The sequence below is a fragment of the Cnephaeus nilssonii genome (assembly GCF_951640355.1).
Source record: "Cnephaeus nilssonii genome assembly, chromosome: 23".
NCBI lineage: Eukaryota > Metazoa > Chordata > Mammalia > Chiroptera > Vespertilionidae > Cnephaeus > Cnephaeus nilssonii.
Window position 1 is genome coordinate 12,509,766 of NC_137094.1, and position 24,193 is coordinate 12,533,958.

At 48.7% G+C, this 24,193-nt stretch overlaps 1 protein-coding gene across 7 annotated transcripts in view; it reads right to left on the reverse strand.

The window, feature by feature from the left end:
• Positions 1 to 4,241: 4,241 nt before the first annotated feature.
• Positions 4,242 to 24,193, reverse strand: part of DUSP10 (dual specificity phosphatase 10) — a 267,948-nt gene continuing 247,996 nt past the window's right edge. For 6 of the 7 annotated variants that reach the window (XM_079763710.1, XM_079763711.1, XM_079763709.1 and 3 more), the window contains 2 exons: positions 8,790 to 9,158; positions 4,242 to 5,754 (listed from right to left, as the gene is read on the reverse strand). In XM_079763710.1, coding sequence (XP_079619836.1) covers positions 5,489 to 5,754; positions 8,790 to 9,158 — 635 coding nt within the window. In that variant the 3' untranslated portion in view covers positions 4,242 to 5,488. The remainder of the gene's footprint in view (positions 5,755 to 8,789; positions 9,159 to 24,193) is intronic. The other variant, XM_079763708.1, reaches the window with a different exon arrangement.

Consider the following 24,193-nt stretch of genomic DNA (forward strand, 5'->3'; position numbering starts at 1 on the left):
AGGTCAGTAATTCAATTTCCAATAAGTCTACTTTGTATGAATTGAATTGGATGGCACAGTAGAAATGAAATGTAATTAAATTTTGCTCCGTCTTCTTTAGTAAATGCTTTTGAATTCCAAAGAGATATTCAGAAAACTGTTAGAAGACCTTGGGAAAGCAAGTGCCATTTCAATGCAGAGTGTTGTCATTATAATAATTATTATTTTTGCTGCCGTTCTATCACTGATCATGACATTGCCCCTTGTGCCACTTCCAATCAGTGGTATTTTCCCCTCCCTCCCAAACAAGGAAAGACAGATTTAAGCTAGCTAACGACAGAAAAAAAACCAAATCTTTGGGGTACTGTCTAGAAGTCTTAGTTCCCAAGGGGAAAAAAATGCTTCTGCTAGACCAGTGGTCGGCAAACTTATTAGTCAACAGAGCCAAATATCAACAGGACAACGATTGAAATTTCTTTGGAGAGCCAAATTTTTTAAATTTAAACTTCTTCTAACGCCACTTCTTCAAAATAGACTCGCCCAGGCCGTGGTATTTTGTGGAAGAGCCACACTCAAGGGGCCAAAGAGCCTCATGTGGCTCGCGAGCCGCAGTTTGCCGACCACGGTGCTAGGAGACCTAATGGCTCCATTAAACTGGAGGTTGAAACTGCCTGCTGGCTACTTTGTGTTCCTCAGGCTGCAGAACCAGCAGGCCAAGAATGGGGTGATGGACTGGCTGGCATGACGGTGACTCTGGAGGTGAAATTCAATCACTACGCACTAGAGGAGAAGTATGTCTGAGCGAAGGACATACTGATATTCTCCTGTCCCGCACGCTGGGCGGGTTAAAACAACAGAACTTGATTCTCTTACCACCCGGAAGCTAGACATCCAAGACCCAGTGTTAGCCTTGCTTTTGGAGGCTCTGAGGGAGAATCTGTCCCGTGCCTGGCCATACCCAGCACCCTTTGCTGTCCTAGGCTTGTCCTGCGCCACCCTGATCTGCCTCCCTCATCAGATGGCCTTCATCCCTTGGTGTGGGGTCCAGTTTTTTCCCTTTAAGGACACCAGTACCTGGATAAGGGCTCATCCTACTCCACATATGAACTTCTTTAAAACTCCACTCCATCTGCAAAAATCCCGTTTCCAAATAAGATCACATTGCCCAGGTCTGGGGTGCACAATTTCAAAAGCACCCCTTCTGGCAAGCACAATCCAACCTATAATGCCCTTGTGTTTCCTGACCTTCAATTGCAGGATGTTAAAGGGAGAGAGTGGATCTCAACCCCAAGGGAAATGAATACCATCCAAGAGTGGGTAAGAGGAACACGTGGGGCTACATCCCTTCTCTGGGAGAGAGTGTTGGGAGTGTTTGCAGCCACAGAAGTGATAGTTGCATCTTATTAGGTGAAAACCTCATTCTCTAATGTCTGTCTGGAAGTTGCGCGTGGCCCGCAGGAGGGTAGCTGGATGCCAAGTTGGCGAGGATGGACGGCGGAGCTGTGGTCCAGCACAGACTTGGCTAAATCAGAGACTGCATTGTGCAGACGGCCCCCTCCTGCCTCTCACTGGGTTGAGGTTGGCCCCCGAGAGATGTGCACGAGGTATGGGAGGCCTGCGTGAAGCAGCGACCACTGTACTCCGACCGGGGGCCAGGCACTTGGGCAGCTGGCGCACCTGTTCACTGACCTGGTGGCTGGCCGTGACTTGGGGCGTCGGCGGCTGTGGGTGCAGCTCTTAGAGCTCCTCCCTGAACTCCTCCCTCAATCTCGCACGTTTTGTGCCTGGTCCGTGTTCAGGTCCACGGCAAAGGGCACCACGGGGTCCTTCTCCAAAGTCACCCACATCGGGGAGGCTGGTGGAAGGCAAACCCGAATTCTAGCGTTTCCTCCTGATTCCATCAGCCTTGCTCTCCTCCCCTTCACGCCCAGCTCTTCTCCATTAGCCCTGCTGACCCTCCGAGACTTCAGCCATCAGACACGGAGGCGACACGCTTCCGCTGACTCCTCCTCCGGACCCCAGTTGTCTAATCCCCGGAATAAACCCCATCCCCCCTCTCTCGGTGCTCCTGCTTCTGACCAATCAGGAGCCCCGGAAAGCCTGGAATTCGGTCTAGCCCCTCCATAAAGGCAGGAAGTCTTCTGCCGACAGATCTATTGTGGAAACTTTTTCTGATCACTGTATTATCACCCATCCTCAGTACTCACTTTCCACCCTCCCTCCCATCCACATCCATACATAGCAACTGTCTCCAATTAGCGCTTGAAAGCAAGTATCCACGCCTCTTTCCTGAGGTCAGCTGCTCCATGTTTGGGGAGTAAAACACAAATGCAATGTGTTGTGGCTTATTTACAAGAGTCTGTTCACAAACAGGGTGACAGCCATGTTCTTGATAGCTATTCACGCCGGCTCGCCAGACTTCTTCCCTCCCAGAAGGGCTCGCGAGAGCAATTTACTAGCGTCGTATCTCGGTCAACTTCTGAAGGGTGAGCCAGGTCCTGGTTCTTCACTCTGATACAGCCTTCTGTTTCACTATAAGCTCTCATTTCCCCACTTCCCGTGTTTGATTGCCCTTTCGGAAGGTCGTGTCTCCTCATTTTTCCGTCCACAGAAGATGTGATTGCTGGGCTGGGCACCTTCCGTTGCCTTGAGCGTGTCACCTTCCCCGCTGTGCCCTCCCTGTCCTCATCTCGAAGTAGCTAGCCCAAGGTCTTCTGTGAAACGCGAACTCTACATCCTGGTTAGCGTGCATTCGCTGCAAAGGTATTAACTGTTGAAATCAATTTAGACAGAGAACCTAGAGCTGCTGTTGAGTGGAACTTCAGACAGCAATGCCTTCTGTATCTGTTTTTCTTTTTCCTCGTGAGATGTATTATAAATTCACTCGATTAAGTCATTCTATTCATTCAGCAGGAGACGAGCCCTGCTGGGCTCTGAGCATGATGCATGCATTGGTCAGAGGTTCGCTTGCTCGGGGAGATAATACTCCATGATTTCCCAGCTCAGCCCTGAGGCCCCCAGGCACCGAGGGAGGCCCAAGGCTGGGGAGTCAGGTTTCTAGAGCGTTGTCTTGGCTAATCTATGTTATTTTCATGAACTGGTTAACATTCCTCATGAAGAAATGGAGGCTAAGTGACTCAGAGCAGATTAGCAAAAAGAGACCTGAATTCTGAGTCTCCCTCAGAATTCTTGGTATGCTGGCTGGCAGGGTGCCTGTCTTTCTCTCAAAATCAGGAAGTTCAAAAAACATAAATCATGTTCATATAAGTAAAGAAGAAAACCTGTATTGATTTTTCTCTCTTTGCTTTGATTTTTAAAAGAAAAAGGAGACAGGGAATAAGTCTTACATTCTGTCAGAAATTTCACATTAGGACTTAGAATCAACAATAAAAAAATGCCTCGTAAATCATCCCATATTTTAAATCACTAATTATAGGTCAACCCCACTCCTTACATAGGCTCGGCCACCAATCCTCAGTCTGAAGACCAGGAAACAGCATGTGAGAGAGTGACTTTTCACTTAACACTTTGTACTCAATGCAAATAATTCAAAACAGCTCTCCGTTAATGTCTGTTAATGTCCATCTCTACTTTTCTCATAATAGGTAAAGTAACTTCTAGTAGAAAAGCTATTTTTTAAAAATATCAAAAATACTGCACTATCGTAACATTTGTAAGCAAACACTCACAAAAGTATATCAAAAGCAGTCATGTGGAATCGGACACGCCAGAATCCTTCAACTAGGTAACTAGTTAGGCAAGTGTCAGTTGGCTGTGAGTGTTCCCTAAGGCCCAGTCCCTCTACATATCTATTTTCATAAAACGTAGAAAACATTTGATTTCGTTCCTCCCCTGTGCCCACCCGCACTTGTCTATGGGTCGGGAATCCACGGACTATAAGCCATGTCTCAGCCCAGGGCGAGCAGGAAGCTGTGTCTGATGAAGCGACTTCAGTTTGCTGGTGAAAGAGCGGGAAATAGGAATTGGCTGTGGTTGCACACTCCACGGTCAATGTCACTAAAAATGTCAAGTGAGCAAGTGGCGATGGAGGGGTTGGGGACGACCATCAGAAACCCTAAATGGCTGACTGTCACACGTATTTCTCAAATAGCCTCTGGGGAGATCCTGGGGTTCTAACCAGCCAATCTGTCCGTGACCTAATGGGTCACCAAAGCTCACAGGCTGGTGTAGAAACCCCCATTCCTTAACGTGACTCTACGTGGAGCTCCCCCTACCTGAGAGGAATCGCATGTGCAGGAGGAGATGGCGGAGCTGAGGATGGGGGTGGTCCCCTGAGCAGGCCCATCCTGGAGCTATTCTGCTTCCTTGCTCATTCCCGCTGCATCCCATTGAGCACAGAGAACATTCCACCTCCTCATCCCTCTTCCCTATGAAAAGGTGTGTTTATTTCCACTTATGTGACGTGGACCGGTTACCAGAGGTAAGAGATGCTTGATCTGGAGTTGAGGAAAAGAGGAGGAAACGAGACACGTCCCAAGATGAGTTTCATTTATATAATGAAAATAAACCTTTACACAAATCAACAGAAACACACCCAGTTGCTTTTTTTTGCGAAAAATATTTTTAAATAAATTTTTGTCTTTTTTTTTTTTTAACATTCTGATATACATATGTAACAAGGTTTATGGCACTGTAACCAGAATCAAATCCAAAAAAAAAAAAAAAAAAAAAGGTGGGAAGGAAAAGTAATTGGTTTCATTTAATTCTCTTTAATCTCCACGCTGGCAAATTTGCACTATTTGCCTAGCATTTGGCTGTCCGCTCTAACTTGCTTACACACTCCAAACACCCTAGTATTGCACAGTGAAGGCATATGGTTGAATGGTCAGTTCCTTGCTAGTTCAAAAAAAAAAAAAATCTCTTAAACCCAGAAAGGGGGAAAATATAATAATTCAGAGTATGAAACACACAAAAATCAACAGTATCTTTGTCTCTCTCAAGGACGTGAAGGGTCCTGAGAACCACGCACGCTGCCCTGATTGCGCTCGGCACCAATGAGCAGGTCAGGGCTTGGTGGGGTGGGTCTACATGAATGGCCCGGCAGATCCAGGTCTTCATAATCCAATGTCTTCTCTACTTTTCTTTTTTGGTTCTTTTTTAAATTGGTACAAAGTGGAGTATATTCGGTCTATGAACCTGCACAGACTATATAATCATAAACTCTACAAATAGCTTCAAAGGAAAAGGGGAAGAAATAAGTTTTATTATGTGTTTATTGTTGGCTTGAAAAAAAAAAAAAACAAACCTTCCTTAGCCTCCTTGCTTTATCAGTTCCTGGGAAGTAAATCTCAACGGGCGTCAAAAGTTAAATTCTTCTCACACTTGTTAAAAATAAAAAGATTTTTAAACGAGTTTGTTTCCATTCACAAACCTTACCCCCAGCTAAAACAAAAAAGGAAAGAAAAAGCAAAGAAATAATCCATTCTCCTTTCTCTTTGTCTCCTAACAGAGAACAGTGACACAGTGACCCTGACCGTCCTGACTGCTGTCACACCACCGTCTCCACGCCCATCAGCTTTGGTGTAAGGATTCGCGGTGTCACCCCGTTGTTCAGGTCTTCCTCAAACTCCAGCAGCTGCCCCATGAAGTTGAGGTTTGGGGAGATAATTGGTCGTTTGCCTTTGACGAATTTATAAGCATCAGTCATGGTCATCCGTGTGTGCTTCATCAGGTAGGCGATGACGATGGTGGCCGAGCGGGACACCCCGGCTTGGCAGTGGATCAGGAGCCCCTTCCCACACTGGTGAGCTTCCTCTGGAAAAGGGAGAAAGGCGAGAGGTGAGGCAAGGACACAGAGAGACGACGGCAAGTGAGTTCACTTTCCTCTGGACTTGACCAGGCCATAGTTTGTCGAGGAAGAATAAATTAAAATGGTTTTAAACCCAAGTATAATTGACTAGCTCACTGTATAATTTATTAGCTCACTGCATATGTATATGTGACAACCTCCAAAATGGGCGAAAAGCAATCGTTGCATGAATAAGCTACATTCCTGCATTTAAAGAGAAGAGCAGGTGAAGGAATTATTCATAGTAGCAGGGTCCGTCACAGGTGGTGGCATTGACTGACGCGAGGGCCACAACACAGTTCATTTCAATGTTAAGCAAGCTACCAAATAGACCCTCCTCATCAAGAACTTTAATTCCAATTGCCAGACTGTGTGACTTGTCAAAACTAGAGTTATTAAAGTCTCTGCTGCCTGGGAGAGAGAAAAAAAAACAGTTCTTTATGCTATAGAATTGTTCTGGACAGGAACTGGTATTGATAAATAAGAATTTCAGTCGTACTAAACTCAGGCCGCGGTCAAAGGGACAAAATTCAACTAGGAGGGTACCATGTTTGGCTTCTTATGGGAAAACCCTGTTGCAACGTTAGGAAAAGACTTTTGGGTCCAGGCATGTGTGTCACCTACATCTGCACTGGGGAGCCCTCTGCACCCACATGGCAGTGACTGGACACATGGAGGAGTTTCAGCAATGGCTCGGAACCCGGAGCAACTGGGAAAGGCCATACTTTATATGTTTCAGAGGCATTAAAGGCTCAGGACAGCAGCTTGTGGGCAGTGCCTAACAGATTCCTCATGACACGTCTAGACTAAAAGGCATCCCAAGGACGTGTCCTGAAGGGATACCAGTTAGATGAAGAGCAGGAGAGGACAACAGAATAAGGAGAGTCGTGGTTTAACTTACAGCTACCAAGAAAAGAAACATCCTATCAGGCTTACTGCTCATAGAAGTAGTATTTCAAGAAAGTATCTCCCCTTTCAATGTCTTCTTTTTAGCACATACTAGGTGTCAACCACCACACCACGACTGAGCTGCATGGTGGTAAGAAGATGAGCTACAAAGCGCTGCTCTGACCACTGGTTCCCCTAAACATTAGGTGAGTGACCTTGAGGCTCAGTCCCTGTGTCTGAACCCTGGGAATAATGCCTACTAACCAGACTCGGGGAACATTGGGGATACCATCACCCAACTCAGCAATCAACTGGCATAAACCCTAAACCTAGACTCTCTTTAGTTTCTATGGGACTCGCAGTGAGTGTTGCTGTGTTTATAAAACTTGCTGTGTTTCTCCTAGATCAAGACTCCAGGACTCCAGTTCACCCAATGATGTAACAGTGAAAACACAACCGTGCTACGCAGGCTGGGATACAGAACTGATTCCAGGTGAAATGCTGTTGGCTGTTTGTTTTCCTTCTACAAAAGCAGGTAAGTGAACACCCTACAAGAAACGTGTAGGGTGCTTTGATTTCACTCCTCTTAGAGCAGTGGTTCTCAACCTTTCTAACACCACGACCCTTTAATAAAGTTCCTCATATTGTGGTGACCCCCAACCATTGCTACTTCATAACTGTAATTCTGCTACTGTTATGAATCGTAATGTAAATATCTGTGTTTTCTGTTGGTCTTAGGCAACCCTGCTAGCGGTTCTCAACCTGTGGTCATCCGTGTGGTTGAGAACCGCTGCTGTAGAGCATAAGACCATCGGAAAACACAGATATTTGCATTACGATTCATTTATAGTAGCAAAATTGCAGTTATGAAGTAGCAACGAAAATAATTTTATGGTTGGGAGTCACCATAACATGAGGAACTGTATTAAAGGTTCGCGGCATTAGAAAGGTTGAGAACCACTGTCTTAGAGGAAGCACATTGCATGCTACTCACTAAAGGAAAACAATTTCCTAACTTCCCTCTACTGGAATTAAGTCAGAAAAATTGCAGCCGTAACATCATGTACCAACCAGAAAGTTCCTCTTCTGCTTGATGACAACAACTATTTCTTCCTCTGGGCTCAACGCCTGGTTCAGATATTGGTAATAAAGAATGCAAGTTCCCTTGGCACCATGTGTTACCAGGCGGGAATGAACAGAGCATGGTAAACACTGCCCCAGCGTATTGTAGAAAGGCCCCCCGAGTTCTGGTCCCTCCACTGACAATAAAACTCCGATGACCTAGGACAGTGGTCGGCAAACTCATTAGTCAACAGAGCCAAATATCAACAGTACAACGATTGAAATTTCTTTTGAGAGCCAAAGTTTTTAAACTTCTTCTAACGCCACTTCTTCTAAGTAGACTCACCCAGGCCGTGGTATTTTGTGGAAGAGCCACACTCAAGGCGACGAAGAGCCGCATGTGGCTCGCGAGCCGTGGTTTGCCGACCACTGGTCTAAGGAAATCAAGTACCATCTCACCAATGCTCACATTCCCGCCCTCTGCTGCCCGATGTTTCAGACAAAGCCGGGAGAGGGACAAACACTCGCCCGCCTCCGGTCCTCTCTCTTCTCTGCGCTGATGTGATGGGGAAAGATGTTCACCAAGGCGTCGCCTCACCTCATGTAAAGTGGCTCTACCAACTGCAAGTCCATTGAACTCAAGGTAAGGGGGTGCGGGCGAGTTTAGTCACTATTTCCTGCCAAGTGCCGAGGTAGACCAGACAGCCACAGCACCAGCTCTGCTATCCACTGTCTTGCCTTCTACCAATTCTTTTATAGAAATTACATTCTGGAACGTATCACGGCTCACCCCTGCCCCTTTCTCACTGAGAACTTGAGGGATGAGGGTTTCCAGCTGAACACCTCCCAACCAAGTGGAATTCCTGCCCTTTTATACTCATCCTGATGGACAGTCCACTCGGTGGGTTATGACTTAAGAGAAAACTCAGCAGCAGAGCCCCAAAACCACTCCGAGCAGCTTTCCTTTAACACCCCGACATTCATCTTGAACTTGACATCAAAGCAAAAGCCGGAGGGGAAAAGAAGGCAGAAGAGGGGGGGAGGTAGTTACCAATGAACTCGAAAGCCTCTTCGAAGTACTGCCGCAGGTTCTGCTTGTTGCTGTCGGTGGCCGGCAGCCGCTTGTAGTTGAACAGGCCTTTCTCGTAGTGGTAGAGGGGCAGGTGCGTGGTGACGTTGATGACGTAGCCGATGTTCAGCCGCTGCATGGCGTCCAGGTCCTGAGCGTCCTGCTCGTTGCCAAGGAACAGGAAGGGCAGGATGGGCGTCAGCTCCGCGTTCTCGATGTCGGGGGTGGTGGGGAGGCACTGAGGTAGCACTGAGGCCGCGGATGCGCCGCCCCCCACCTCCCGGCACTCTTGGAGCTGGAGGGAGTTGTCACAGAGGTTTTCATGGTTCTGCTTAAAACTGCTGAGGCCACCTAGAAGGCAAACACAGCGAGAAGAATGAGGCCACCTTCCCGGTAGGTTTTTGTAATATGTTCTTATTCATTTTACAGAGAGAGGAAGAGAGACATGGAAACATCGATGAGAGGGAAAGATCAACACTGATCGGCTGCCTCCTGCACACCCCCCACCAATGGGGAACAAGCCCACAACTTGGGCCTGTGCCCTGACTGGGAGTCAAACCGGTGACCTCCTGGTTCATGGGTCGATGCTCAACCACTGAGCCACACCGCCCAGGCAGGAGCCTGCGTTTTTTGCAGATGTGTATATATATATTTTATAAAATAAAATTTAAGCTCTAGCTGGTTTGGCTCAGTGGATAGAGTGTCGGCCTGCAGACTGAAGGGTCCCAGGTTCGATTCCGGTCAAGGACACATGCTTGGGTTGCAGGCTTGATCCCCAATGGGGGGCGTGCAAGAGGCAGCCAATCAATAATTCCCTCTCATCATTGATGTTTCTCTCTCTCCCCCTCTGCCTGCCTCTCTGAAATCAATACAAATAAATATATTAGAAAAATAAGTAAAATTTTTTTAAAAGTCCATTTGGAGGCTCAGGACAAGCTGTGGAGGCCAGCACTGCGCACGGTGCTTGGGAAATGTGCCTTTTATACAAACTGGGGCATGCTCCCTGGAAAAGGCCCCATGCAGCACCAGGCAGTGCCAGCGGCGGCTAATTGGATCTGCCTCCCCGAGCATGTGCTCCGTGGCCTACATAGAACCTTGCACCTGGGGAGCTGAGGAAGGCACAGCGCGATGACCTCGGGCGAGGGACCTCTGCCAGCATCCTGGCACCGCAGGCGTGTGACTGGCACCCTTTGTAAGCTCACCTCACCCACAACGGCCACTTCCCTCCCGGCCCAGCACCGTGGTCACGAGCGGGGACCTGGGAAGAGCCCGTTTACCTTGGGGCTCATCCCAGCCCCACCCCTTCCTGGTTCTGCCACTTGCTGAAGCTCATTTCTCTGAGCCTCAGTTCCCCTACCTGTACAGTGAGGGTCATGGCGTCTACCCCGTGGTGTGATTGGGAGCCTGGAGTGAATGGATACATGCCAAGTACTTAGCACGCTGCCTGGCACACGGTATCACTCGGCAGGGGGTTGCTACGTTTATTAGAGTTATTTCTCTGATCGCCCAAGCAGCAGAGAAATGCTTGGAAAAGACAAAAATACAGGGAGGTGTAAGGGGAGTTTTCCTTATCCCTTTTTTGATATTTTCCATGTATTTCACTGACCGGTTTCAATCCCGATTTCCAGGAGGAGGCAGTGTGGGAGCAGCCCGGATCCTTGCACCCACTTCTCCATCAGGAAACCTCTAACAAGCATGTCAAACTCATGGCACACAACGAATATTTTTGCGGCACCGCCAATATAACGGTAAGAAACATTTTAATAATTTCGTAATGTAATTTTTACAATATCCTTATTTGTAATTATTAACAAACTACAATGTTCGCTAATGACTGGTTACTATCATCGTGTAGCATTCATTTCCCTTACACGCCTCACGCGCAGGCACACCATTTCTCTCCACTAATACCAGCGGCGAATATTGTAGCAGCCGATGGCCACGGTGTCCGTCTTGGACTGACTTGTTTGGTGTGCGCAATGGGAAATATTTCGCGTCTGGTAAGTTAATGTTCAAGAAAAAATATTAGTTTTTATTAAAATGTTCTATTTTGTTAACTCATTTATTTCAGCCCTTTGTATTCAGCATGTTTCTATAGAAATAAACCTACATTTTAATGAAAATTGAAGCTTTTGTTTTCTTGCGGCCCACTTACACCTTGTTTATTTGGCCTGTGTTAGCCTTTGAATTTGACATGCTTGAGGCACAACTTTGAGCTAGCTTAAGCCTCTGTCCTGCCTCCTAAATGCTATGGGTCTCGAGTAAAAAGCTGAAAATGGTACCAGTTTTTCCATTTTTAGAATGCAGGCCTGTCCCTCCACCGAAGGAGCATTACCCATGAGAATAGATCTGAAGGAAATCAGCTGGATGTGTAAGATGTTCACTACTGCATTGTCTATTTTATAGAAAAGGCCGAGTTTAACACAATTTTAAGGGGAGAGTTAATATAATCACCCAATGAAATGCTATGTAGCCACTCAAGGTTGTGAAAAAATAGGAAAGCAAAGATAATGTTTGATATTAAATGAAAAAAAGGCAATTCAAAAACATCCACCGTGCATGGTGATCAAAAGTTGAAGGACTATGCAAAAAAAGAACACTTAAGTTAGGAAATTTATGGATCATAGTTTGCTTAAGTTTCCTTTCATATTTGTTAGTTGCATCACACACGTGGATAAGCCCAAAAGATTATACAAGTAAGGACTACGCAACCAGACATTATTAGCACCCAATCAGCTCTGATTCAAATCAAAGAGGAAGAAGCTGGAGATCTCCCATAAGCTGAAAGCGACCAAAACACAGCCTGTCCCCCCCCTCGGTAGGGGCTTTACAGCAGCCTCCAGGGTCTCAGGAGGTAAGACCGGAAGCGAGAGCGCGAACAGGATGTGGCTGCGGTGAAACAGGAAGTCTGTCCACAGGTCTCTGAGCCTCGCCTGTGTCCTTCAAGTCTCATCTTTAGCAAGCACAGCAGGAAGCTCCAGACTGTAAGCGAGATCCAGTGTCGGGGCTGCTGACAGCCAGCGCACGTGGACTTGGCCATGTACACCAGGGAGGTCATATGTTAAGGTCTGGCAACGGCCCCAAGCATATGCCAAGGCGTACTATTCGGACCACTTCACTCCTCTGTAAGGGTCAAACCTAGCTCTTCTTTTCGCAAAGAAAAGCAAGAGCTAGCCTTTCATTTTAATCGATTGTTAGAATTAAACGCTGCCCTTACATATCATGTGTATTCTGCTAGGACAGTGGTCGGCAAACCGCGGCTTGCGAGCCACATGCGGCTCGTTGGCCCCTTGAGTGTGGCTCTTCCACAAAATACCACGGCCTGGGCGAGTCTATTTTGAAGAAGTGGCGTTAGAAGGAGTTTCAGTTTAAAAAATGTGGCTCTCAAAAGAAATTGCAATCGTTGTGCTGTGGATGTTTGGCTCTGTGGACTAATGAGTTTGCCGACCACTGTGCTAGGAAATCACGGGGGGGAAAGTTTATCTGGGCTCAAAGAGATCATTTTTAAAGTAGACGGAAGAAATGGAAAACCCGAAAAGCTTCACTAGTGAAAACATTTAAAGACACTGAAATGACCCACTGCCCCCGTCACCAGCTCCACAAAAGAGACGGAAAGGTTATTTAAAACCTGCTCAGCTGCGGCCCCTACCAAGTCCAAGCAGACAGTTCCACGCTGATTCCGGGATGGGAACCTCATTCACTTATTTTTTCCCCAAAGAAAAAGGCAGTCGTTACACTTTTCCATAAACAATGAGAGGAAAGGACAACTAACATGAATTCAAAAGAAGTTTCTAAGGGGGGAGGGGGAGAGAACAAGAACTCTCTCTCGTCTTACGTAGAGTACTTGAGCTGTAATTTGTCTCAAAAGCGGCTAGTTAAAAAAAAAAAAAAAGCACGCCAGAAAACCCCCCACGCAGAAGAAAGCAGCACGGAGCTTTTTAAAATTCTGTCTCTACACCTCCTTTCCCAGTGACATCAGCCGGGGGCTCCCCACCTGCCCAGTTGCCATAGCAGTTACACAAAGACATACAATGACATCAGTTGGCATGATATCAACGCTTTGAGTGCAAACAATACAAGAAGAAGGACTTTGTTTAAGGCCTTTGGTGCAACTGTGGTCTGGGGAGGCAGTGATGTAATATGCTAACAGGTGGCATGGGCCTTCCATGTGCTTAATGGGGGGAAAACGAGGGGGGAGGGGGAGAGAATTCGAGACAGACAGACACAGTAAGATCCGGATCATGGGGGGTGGGGGGGTCTCACGTGCAAAATTCTGGGCATGTTGTATAAGCCATGTGGGAACCGGCTCAGAGAACATGTGGAGACGGAGTGGACAGAAAAGGGAAGAGAGGAGTTCAAACGTATTCGCTGCAGAAGAAAATTCTCACTGAAGGGAGGGAAGAAATTGTCTCCCGTCCGAGTGCTACTCGGGCAAGAGCTCCCAGGAAGGACAGTGCCCAGCAGACAGTGCGGGATGGTGCTTAGAGCAAAAGGAACCAGGGGGGTCGCAGTGGTGGTTTGGAGAGCGATGTCTAGAGGCACAAAGCCTTCTCTTGGGAGGTGGGATGAGAAGCTGGGGGGGGGGGCAGGAAAGGAGTGATGCTAACGAGGTTTTCTCTTCCAAACCCTGTCCCCTACCAGACCCCATTCCTATCCCCTAGACTCCCAGCTGACCGCCCCCGTGCTGCGGAGCTGTGATGATTTCATACTCGGCGAGGAGCTGGGTCCTTTCATACTTGTTCCTGCTAAATGAGAAATTAGAACAGGAGAAGCAGCAGCACTGAAGCAGAGGTGGTGTGGCTGGTGGTTAGGTGCGGGGGTTAGAGGCAGACAGACCAGGCTGCGATGGTGAGTCTGCCTCTGAGGAGCCGTGAGGCCTGGTGCAATCACCTTCCCCCATTAGGCCTCAGTTTACTGATCTGTAGAGTGGGTGGAATATCATCTACCCACAGAGCCCGGCGCCGGAAGCCCAGGTGCATCTGTTGATCTGTCACCAGGCGCCCCACCTCCTCCCGTTCACCCCTGCGCACCGCAGTCCCGTGCCGAGGCCAGGCTGCCCGGGTCTGCATCCCGAACACCAGCCACGCCATCCCCTGCACCGGTTTCTCACCTCCCGGTGCCTCCGTTTCCCCACATAGGGAACAGGGACGACAGCAGCACCTGCCTCCCACCACTGCTTTGGGGATTAAACTGGTTAATAAATAGCAAGTCCTTCGAAACCGTCTCTAGCACACATTTAAAGCACGTGTTTTTGCAATACTTGGGGAAACTACCCTTTTAAAGACCTAACAAGGACTGCTTCATATAAAGACCGTAAATGAGAAGTAAGCCAACGTCTAGAGATTCTCCCCTGAGAACTGTATTCAGAAGGAAGCAGGAACTGAGCATCGAGCAGCGTGAGAGCTTAAAGATGCTCCGAGAGAAAGCAGCAGCGCCCCCTTCCTCAGGGCACCCCCCACTTCCCCAGTCAGGGCACCCCGCGAGGCTGCGCATGCCTGGATCCCGGCTTTCCCGGTGGAGGGAGGGCTGAGGGTTTTATTTTTTAAGCTTTTTAAAATTTCCCAATTACCGTTCGCATTCATGGCTCTTTCGTATTAGTTTCAGGTTACAGCATAGTGGTTAGACAATCATATAGGGCTTTCTAAAAAATATACTGATTTCAGAGAGGAAGGGAGAGGGGGAGAGAGATGGAAACATCTATGATGAGAGAGAATCACTGATCAGCTGCCTCCTGCACGCCCCTTACTGGGGATCCAGCCCGCAACCCGGGCATGTGCCCTAACCAGGAATCGAACCGTGAAATCCTGGTTGACAGGTCGATGCTCAACCCCTGAGCCACGCCGGCCGGGCAAACTGAATGTCTTAAATGACACTGCTCCCCTCCCTGTGTGTCCTCAGAGTCCTCGCCAGGCCGACCACGTTAGGCACCAACTGCTTGTAGTTATCGGAGCAAATAGTTTCCAGCCCGAGAGCAACACTGGGCGACGCATTTCCAACCCTTATCTCAGAACGAGCTTCTCTGCCAAAACCAGTCTGGGCAGCACGTGGGCACCCAGTGGCAAGGAAGAACACCAGCCCCTAAAGAGATATACACACCCAGCCCCTAAAGAGATATACACACCCAGCCCCTAAAGAGATATACACACCCAGCCCCTAAAGAGATACACACCCAGCCCCTAAAGAGATATACACACCCAGCCCCTAAAGAGAATACACACCCAGCCCCTAAAGAGATATACACACCCAGCCCCTAAAGAGATATACACACCCAGCCCCTAAAGAGATATACACACCCAGCCCCTAAAGAGATATACACACCCAGCCCCTAAAGAGAATACACACCCAGCCCCTAAAGAGATATACACACCCAGCCCTTAAAGAGATATACACACCCAGCCCCTAAAGAGAATACACACCCAGCCCCTAAAGAGAAATACACACCCAGCCCCTAAAGAGATATACACACCCAGCCCCTAAAGAGAAATACACATCCAGCCCCTAAAGAGAAATACACACCCAGCCCCTAAAGAGAATACACACCCAGACCCTAAAGAGATATACACACCCAGCCCCTAAAGAGATATACACACCCAGCCCTTAAAGAGATATACACACCCAGCCCCTAAAGAGAATACACACCCAGCCCCTAAAGAGAAATACACACCCAGCCCCTAAAGAGATATACACACCCAGCCCCTAAAGAGAAATACACATCCAGCCCCTAAAGAGAAATACACACCCAGCCCCTAAAGAGAATACACACCCAGACCCTAAAGAGATATACACACCCAGCCCCTAAAGAGATATACACACCCAGCCCCTAAAGAGATATACACACCCAGCCCCTAAAGAGAATACACACCCAGCCCCTAAAGAGATATACACACCCAGCCCCTAAAGAGATATACACACCCAGCCCCTAAAGAGATATACACCCAGCCCCTAAAGAGATACACACCCAGCCCGTAAAGAGATATACACACCCAGCCCGTAAAGAGATATACACACCCAGCCCGTAAAGAGATATATACACACCCAGCCCGTAAAGAGATATATACACACCCAGCCCCTAAAGAGAATACACACCCGGTCCCTAAAGAGATATGCACACCCGGCCCCTAAAGAGAATACACACCCAGCCCCTAAAGAGAATACACACCCAGCCCCTAAAGAGAATACACACCCAGCCCCTAAAGAGAATACACACCCAGCCCCTAAAGAGATATACACACCCAGCCCCTAAAGAGAATACACACCCAGCCCCTAAAGAGATATACACACCCAGCCCCTAAAGAGATATACACACCCAGCCCCTAAAGAGATATGCACACCCAGCCCCTAAAGAGAATACACACCCAGCCCCTAAAGAGAATACACACCCAGCCCCTAAAGAGATACACACCCAGCCCCTAAAGAGAATACACACCCAGCCCCTAAAGAGATATGCACACCCAGCCCCTAAAGAGAATACACACCCAGCCCCTAAAGAGATATACACACCCAGCCCCTAAAAGAGAATACACACCCAGCCCCTAAAGAGATATACACACCCAGCCCCTAAAGAGAATACACACCCAGCCCCTAAAGAGAATACACACCCAGCCCCTAAAGAGATATACACACCCAGCCCCTAAAGAGATATACACACCCAGCCCCTAAAGAGAATACACACCCAGCCCCTAAAGAGAATACACACCCAGCCCCTAAAGAGAATACACACCCAGCCCCTTAGGAGATATACATACCCAGCCCCTAAAGAGAATACACACCCAGCCCCTAAAGAGAATACACACCCAGCCCCTAAAGAGATATACACACCCAGCCCCTAAAGAGAATACACACCCAGCCCCTAAAGAGATATACACACCCAGCCCCTAAAGAGAATACACACCCAGCCCCTAAAGAGATATACACACCCAGCCCCTAAAGAGAATACACACCCAGCCCCTAAAGAGAATACACACCCAGCCCCTAAAGAGATATACACCCAGACCCTAAAGAGAATACACACCCAGCCCCTAAAGAGAATACACACCCAGCCCCTAAAGAGAATACACACCCAGCCCCTAAAGAGAATACACACCCAGCCCCTAAAGAGAATACACACCCAGCCCCTAAAGAGAATACACACCCAGCCCCTAAAGAGATATACACACCCAGCCCCTAAAGAGATATACACACCCAGCCCCTAAAGAGATACACACCCAGCCCCTAAAGAGAATACACACCCAGCCCCTAAAGAGAATACACACCCAGCCCCTAAAGAGAATACACACCCAGCCCCTAAAGAGAATACACACCCAGCCCCTAAAGAGATATACGCACCCAGCCCCTAAATACACACCCAGCCCCTAAAGAGAATACACACCCAGCCCCTAAAGAGAATACACACCCAGCCCCTAAAGAGAATACACACCCAGCCCCTAAAGAGAATACACACCCAGCCCCTAAAGAGAATACACACCCAGCCCCTAAAGAGAATACACACCCAGCCCCTAAAGAGAATACACACCCAGCCCCTAAAGAGATATACACACCCAGCCCCTAAAGAGAATACACACCCAGCCCCTAAAGAGATATACACACCCAGCCCCTAAAGAGAATACACACCCAGCCCCTAAAGAGATATACACACCCAGCCCCTAAAGAGAATACACACCCAGCCCCTAAAGAGAATACACACCCAGCCCCTAAAGAGAATACACACCCAGCCCCTAAAGAGATATACACACCCAGCCCCTAAAGAGATATACACACCCAGCCCCTAAAGAGAATACACACCCAGCCCCTAAAGAGAATACACACCCAGCCCCTAAAGAGATATACACACCCAGCCCCTAAAGAGATATACACACCCAGCCCCTAAAGAGAATACACACCCAGCCCCTAAAGAGAAACACGGAGTCCACGGTTGCCCGTGTCCCCCACCAGGAGGTCAGTGGGTGGCAATCCCCGTGGAGCCCTGGGTCTGGAGGGAAGCCTGTCTGTCTGTGTCCATGTGTTTTGACGCGTGTGGCTGTTGTGGCTGCTGCGCCCCTGGAGGCAGAGAGCCCGTGGGATGACTCAGAAGCAGTGCCCTGGGGAGCAGATGAAGGAACCACCTCCACGTGCAGAATCGTGAGAGATTTCCACCTCCCCAAGCCGGGCAGCCCTGCTGCACGCACGCCGTTTCCAGCAATGGAAGGCCAACGCTCCCTGAAGGTCAGCACGTGGAATTAACACCCAGAGACGTGTGGCGGGGGGCTGAAAGGAAACTTCTAGAAGCTTGCTGCAAGCATACTGATCGCCCCTGTTTGCTGCCTCATTTTTCTTACTGGGTGACTAGTCTTTTAAAGTAAAATGGCACTTGGATGATAGCGGTCAAAAACATGGACTCTGGAGCCCGGCTGGTGTTGCTCAGTGGTTGAGCGTCAACCTATGCACCAGGAGATCATGGCTGGATTTCTCTGTCTCTTCCCCTCCCTTCCACTCTCTGAGTATTAAAAACAAACAAAACACCCCCAAAACTAAAAAACAGCAGCTTTTGCTCCTTACTAATCCTATATAATAAAAGGCTAATATGCAAATTGTCCCCTCAACTGGAAGTTCAGGAGTTCAACCAGGGGGCGGGGCCAGACCGCCAACTGCCCATGGCCCCTCCCCCTGGCCAACCCCACCCCCGATTGCCCCAATTGGGGGGGGTGGGCTGGCTGGCTTGGACCCCACCCATGCACGAATTTGTGCACCGGGCCTCTAGTCTTTGTATACTTTACAATATGGTTTCAGCTAGATTTTTGGTTTTGTGTACTTCTACAACTGCTTTCATTCATTAACTTGTTCAGAGGGCTCTTATTTCTTATGTTTTAAAATACATTGCTCCCTTCTTTGATGGATAAAATCTTTGTCACACACCCAATAGAAGTAATTTGTCAAAAATTCCTGTCTAAATATTTACCTCAAAAAGGTGAACTGAGCAATGATCTCGGAATGGTGACATACAGAAATGAAGCTTTAATGGTGTGCCTTCCAGGAAAAGCTGACCCCGGCATGCTTTTGTCCAATCTCGAAGACTCTCCCTCTGCCCAGCCCACCCCACCCCACGCTCGCAGCTCAGAAGCTGCCTGGGGTGCACACAGGAGCCCACGGCGGAACTGGTGCGGGAAGGACTGGGGGTTCGATCCCAGCCTGGAAGTGGCTCAGCGGCTCCCCAAGGCAGCGTCTGTGACCCCTTGAAGGAGGTGACTCCTAACCCCCCTTCCCATCCTCCCTGCCTCAGAGCTGTAACGAGTGACGTGTTCTGGGCACCGCGAGTGTAATTTGCGTGTATTTGACTAACAGGCAGCGTGTCTGGGAGGCTCCTCCGCGAGTATGTAAATCCAGCCTGTCTCTTTAAATCTCTTACCTCGTGTATTTACATTAGAACAGAAAGCAGTGCCAGAAACAACAGCTGATGACAGTCGTGTAATTTTCCACAAAGACGACAATCAAGTGGCTTTGTGTGGTTTTCTGAACAGATGACATTCTGTGAGCAGGACTCAAAGGGGAAGATCTCAGAGTCCTCCCCACCCCCACCAGGAACTCCCCCAGGTTGTGCAGAAGTCAGTGCCTTCCAGGAAGAGCCCTTCTGTCCCCCCTCACCAGGGCCCGCGTGTCCCTCGCGTGTCCCTCGCGTGTCCCTCCCTCCCGCTCTCCGATCCTAAACCCTTCCGAAGTATAAGGCAGGAAACAAGACTCAGGAGTTCTACCTCGAATGCATTTGATGCTTGGCCTTCCAATAGAATCCGCAGCGTATCTTTTAACCCTATTGTGAAAGGGTCGAGGGTGGTTTGGGGAAGAGAGGCCCAGCTCCCTTCCCTTCCCCCCCCCCAACACACGGTTCCTGAGGCCTGTGAGTGCAGAAAACCCCGTCTTTCCATCCACCCTCCCTGTTCAGTCTCCGACAGGTTTCAGCGAGAACCACCGACAAGGCAGGGGTGGGCATCACGGGCTTCCCCCAGCCACTCCCTGTGCCCGAGGGCCAGGGCGACGCTCTCCATCTCTGACCTCGCCTGGACTAGGCACGGCACACTTGGTGGTGGACACACACACACACACACACACACACATACACACACACGCCGTCCCTGTTGAAAGGCCGGCCTGTGGGCGTGATTGTCACCGGGGTTCATCTGCCTCTCCCTCTCACTAACAAAAATGCCAACGAAAGGAAGTCAACGTGCTTTATGTTCAGGACCGGCTTGGAGGCTCATCAAATGAATGGCTTTCCACTGAGAAGCATGCCTACGGACGTACAGGCTGGGCATGCGGAGGGGAGAGGGCTGCCGGCCGGCCGCGTTCACGCCCAGGCTCCTGAAAACGTGCAATTCCGAGTCCCTCCTGCCTCCACGGGGAGGCTTGACCTCCGTGAGCACAGACAGACCCAGCAGCTCCCGGGAGAGAACGGCTCACCACAAACACTCAGCTCAAGCCTCCCGGTTTTCGTGACAGACACACCGGCTGCATTCACATTATTTTCACTTTCAGAATCTCTTTCATCTAAAAGCAAGGCCTTCCAGACAGCTGGGGGCCCGAGTGACATCCTGAAGATGTCCCTCCCCCCCCCCTCCCCTTCTCCCTCCCTCCCCACTGGTCAGGGTCCAATGGGAGGAGACGGATGATAAACACATAAACCTACAAATAAAAGGGTAATAATTAATTACGAGGGCCACGGGGTTCCCTCCGGTTCCTGGGTACTGCGGGAGCGAACTAATTAGATCTAAGTCCAGGGCAGGCCTCGTAAGGGCTGAGAAGGGACTGACTGGTTTGGGGGGAAGGGGAGAGGGGAGGGAGTCCAGGGGAACAGTTAAGGCCCCGAGAACCACACTATGGCAAAGGCAGGCCACGCATGAGGCCTGGGTGATGCAAAGGACCTAATGCGGCGAGGCAGGATGAGTGGGCAGGGACACAGTGTGGGGGGGGGGGGGTGCGGGGGGAAGCAGGGATCATGGAAGTCTGCAGGAGGCATCTTAGGCACATTACGTAGTTGGGACTTTAAATTCAGTGGGAGCTCCTGATTGCTTAGAAATCCACACAAGATGATCAATACATGTTTGAAAGGAACAGGGAGAGAGGGGGAGAAAAAAAAAGTGTTGACTGACCAGATGGTATAATATACCTATACACCAAAACCTGGGCAAATTCGTCCACTTTCTTTCCCTGAATGCTTTTTTTTTTTACATGTGCTATGGACTCAGTTCTACACTACCCCCCCTTCATGTGTTGAATCCCTTAACTCCCAATGTGATGGTATTTGGAAATGGGGCCTTTGAGAGATGAGGTCATGAGGGTGGGGCCCTTATGATGAGATTAGTGCCCTTATAATAAGAGACCCCAGAAATCTTGGTGTCTCTCTCCCTACTACCTAAGGACCCAGAGAGAAGGTGGCCATTTGCAAACCAGGAAGAGAGACCTCATCAGAACCTAACCATGCTGACACCTTTAACCCTGGAATTCCAAACTTCAGAACTGTGAGAACTAAGTTTCTGTGGTTGGTTGTTCAAGCCACTCAATCTGTGTCATGTTGTTATGGCGGCCCAAGCCAACTAATACCATACCCGCTTTTAATTTTGATTCTCAGTATAGCTTACTTTCTAAAAAAATAGAAATTATAGTTCTTACTTTCAAGGAATTACACCGAAACCTGAGGACTGCCTGAGAACCTGGCCCCTGGGAGCCAACCCAAGTTGGTACCATATCTTAAAGTCAAGCCAGGAACGGTCCAAGGTCAGGGAATGGGATGCAGCCTAAAGGACCCACAAGCCCATAAGAGGCAAGACCATGGATCCTTCTGGATCCTTAGTTCTACTAGCCAGCTTCCAGCGGAGAAACCCACTCCTTCCCCAAGACACTTACCTCCTCTCTAGCTATATACCCTCCTTGGGAGTCAGCGCCGGCCCATGCCCTCCCTGCAGCCTCTCTCTGGGCCAAAGGATATTTTAGCCGGAGGCTTTCTGTGTATTTGGGAGTCTACTCTATACCTTCTCTGTTCACTAAAAACCTCAATGCTGGTGAATCCATCAAGATGGATTCAGGGAAGGGGGGAAAAAAAAAATCCATGAGCTCATACTCGGAAGGCTGCAGAGGGAAGAATGTTACCAGAAGGAGAGGGCTATAAAACACAAAGCTATATTTTTCCCAAGAGCTCAACCACTCTCCATCATCGTTTAATTCTCTGAAGAGAGGGAAACATTCTTTGCTTTTCGGTGCAGAGGTTTAAATAATGAGGCACTGCTAAACAAACAAACAGAGGAAAGCCCAGAAAAGCTATTCCTTAGACAGGCCCATTGTACAAAAGGCAAACTGTTGCTTAACCATCCACCTCCCCTGAGGACCGACATTTATCTTAGACCCCAAATTAAACACATCACAGCTTCACAGCAAAAGTATGTTTCCCAATGGGATCTAAGTAGAGTCCAATTAAATAAATCTCTGGAAATATCAAGAGCAAGCCTCGAGGGAGAGCATATTTCTACTGCGAAACATTCCCAGTGGAAATTACGTTCACAGGAGGTCATCTAGAAACATCCATGACAAGAAGAGAGGAGGGAAGGCAGGAAGCAAAGGGAGGTTACACAGGGAAGCCCAGCGGTTCCATCGCTCAGCTGTGTACAGAAGCATATCGTGAACAATGCCCTGTGCATCTCAGCTTGCTTTGAATGAAACCTCCGTGTGTCCAAAATAACAGCTTTCAGGGTGATGTGTTTTCATCTGACCTGGAGGTCAAAGGGCTGTGGCTTGGGGAACTGAGAAAGTGGTAGGGGAAGGGATCAGTGTCAACCTCAAAATTTGGGCTGTGTTTTTACTGAACCAATGTTTTCAGTTCATAAAACGCATAGGAACAACTTCCTCAAGTCACTGAGCTGAATTCTGTATTCGGCAAGAATACTAAGCAAGCCTAAGTATTACCGATCAACTGCCAGAACGAGCAGGCATGAGCTCTCCTGGAATAAGGATTCACCCAGCCAGCCATGTCCAACACTCATGCCATGCCATGAGATGGAGCTTGGGAAGGTCAGCCTGAAGCCAGGTGAGGCTTCCGTGCGCTGGGAGATAACATGACGTTGAATCATGTCAGCAGGTAGCGTGTCCCTACCCAGTGGACCACCTTCTGAGATGAAGGGGCAAAGAGCCAGAAGGCCAGTACAGCTCTGAGGAGGTGGGCTGGGATTCTACATTGTCAACATGGACTTGAGCTAAGTGGAGGGTCAGCCAAGTAATGATCAGTGCAGCCTGGGACAGGTAGAATGGAGAGATGACCTGGGATGCACCCCACACCTGACACCATTGGCCTTCTCAGCCACAGCCCCTTGAAGCCATGCCTAACGCTGCTCAGGGTGACAGAAGTCCTGACCTCAGGGACTCAGAATGCAGCCCTCTTTCCACACTAACGTGATACGGGGCTCTACCTCTGCGACCTCTGTTGCCACTTCTCTAACATCCGGGTTGGCATAATCTGTAAGTTTCTCCCAATTCTTGCATTCTACAACGTCAGCACAGCTTTGATAAACCTGACACTGATAAACAACGGCGAGAAGGAGCCCAGATGTTCTAGGGTGTGTGAGGCCTGGGCGATCTGCTTCTCACCCAGGGCCTCTGCACGTGCTGTTCCCTCTTCCTGGAACTCTCTTCCCCTTATTCCTCACGTGGGTGATGCAGACCTCAGATCAAGGGTGATTTCCTCATAAAGGTCTTCCCTAACATCCAATTTAGAGCTGCCCTCCCTTAGCTCTCTTTCATTATATCACCAAGTTTCCAAGTTTTATAACCTTCAAAGCACTCATTACTCTCTGAAACTACCTGTTTATTTCTTCACTTGTTTATTGTTGTTCTTATTAAAATGCGGACCCCATGGATGCTGAGCTGTGGTTTGTCCTAGAACAGGATAGGGAACCTTTGTTCTGCCAAGGGCCATTTGGATATTTATAACATCATTCGCGGGCCATACACAATTATCAACTTAAAAAATGAGCCTCCTATATTTGGTCAAACATTTCATTAACTCACCCCTGATGCCTTGGCAAGGCCAGACCAAAGGATTTCGCTGGTCTTCTACAGCCCGCGGGCCGGATGTTCCCCACCCCGGTCCTAGAGGAAATCGAGTATAATTCCCTGCAGTGGGGTTCAGGCTGCCTCCACACCACAGCAGTACGATCTTGGCAAGTTGCTTAGCCTTTTTATACCCTAGTTTCCTCATTTGCAAAATGGGGCTAATCATAGTACCAACAGGCAACAATAGAGTTATTGTGTGAACTTAATGAGCTAATACTGGTAGTTATTAATAGAAATAGAAAGTATTCACTGGTTAGCACCCAGAGCAATACAGTGAGTCCTCATTCAACACTGTTGATAGGTTCGGTGACTTTAAGCAA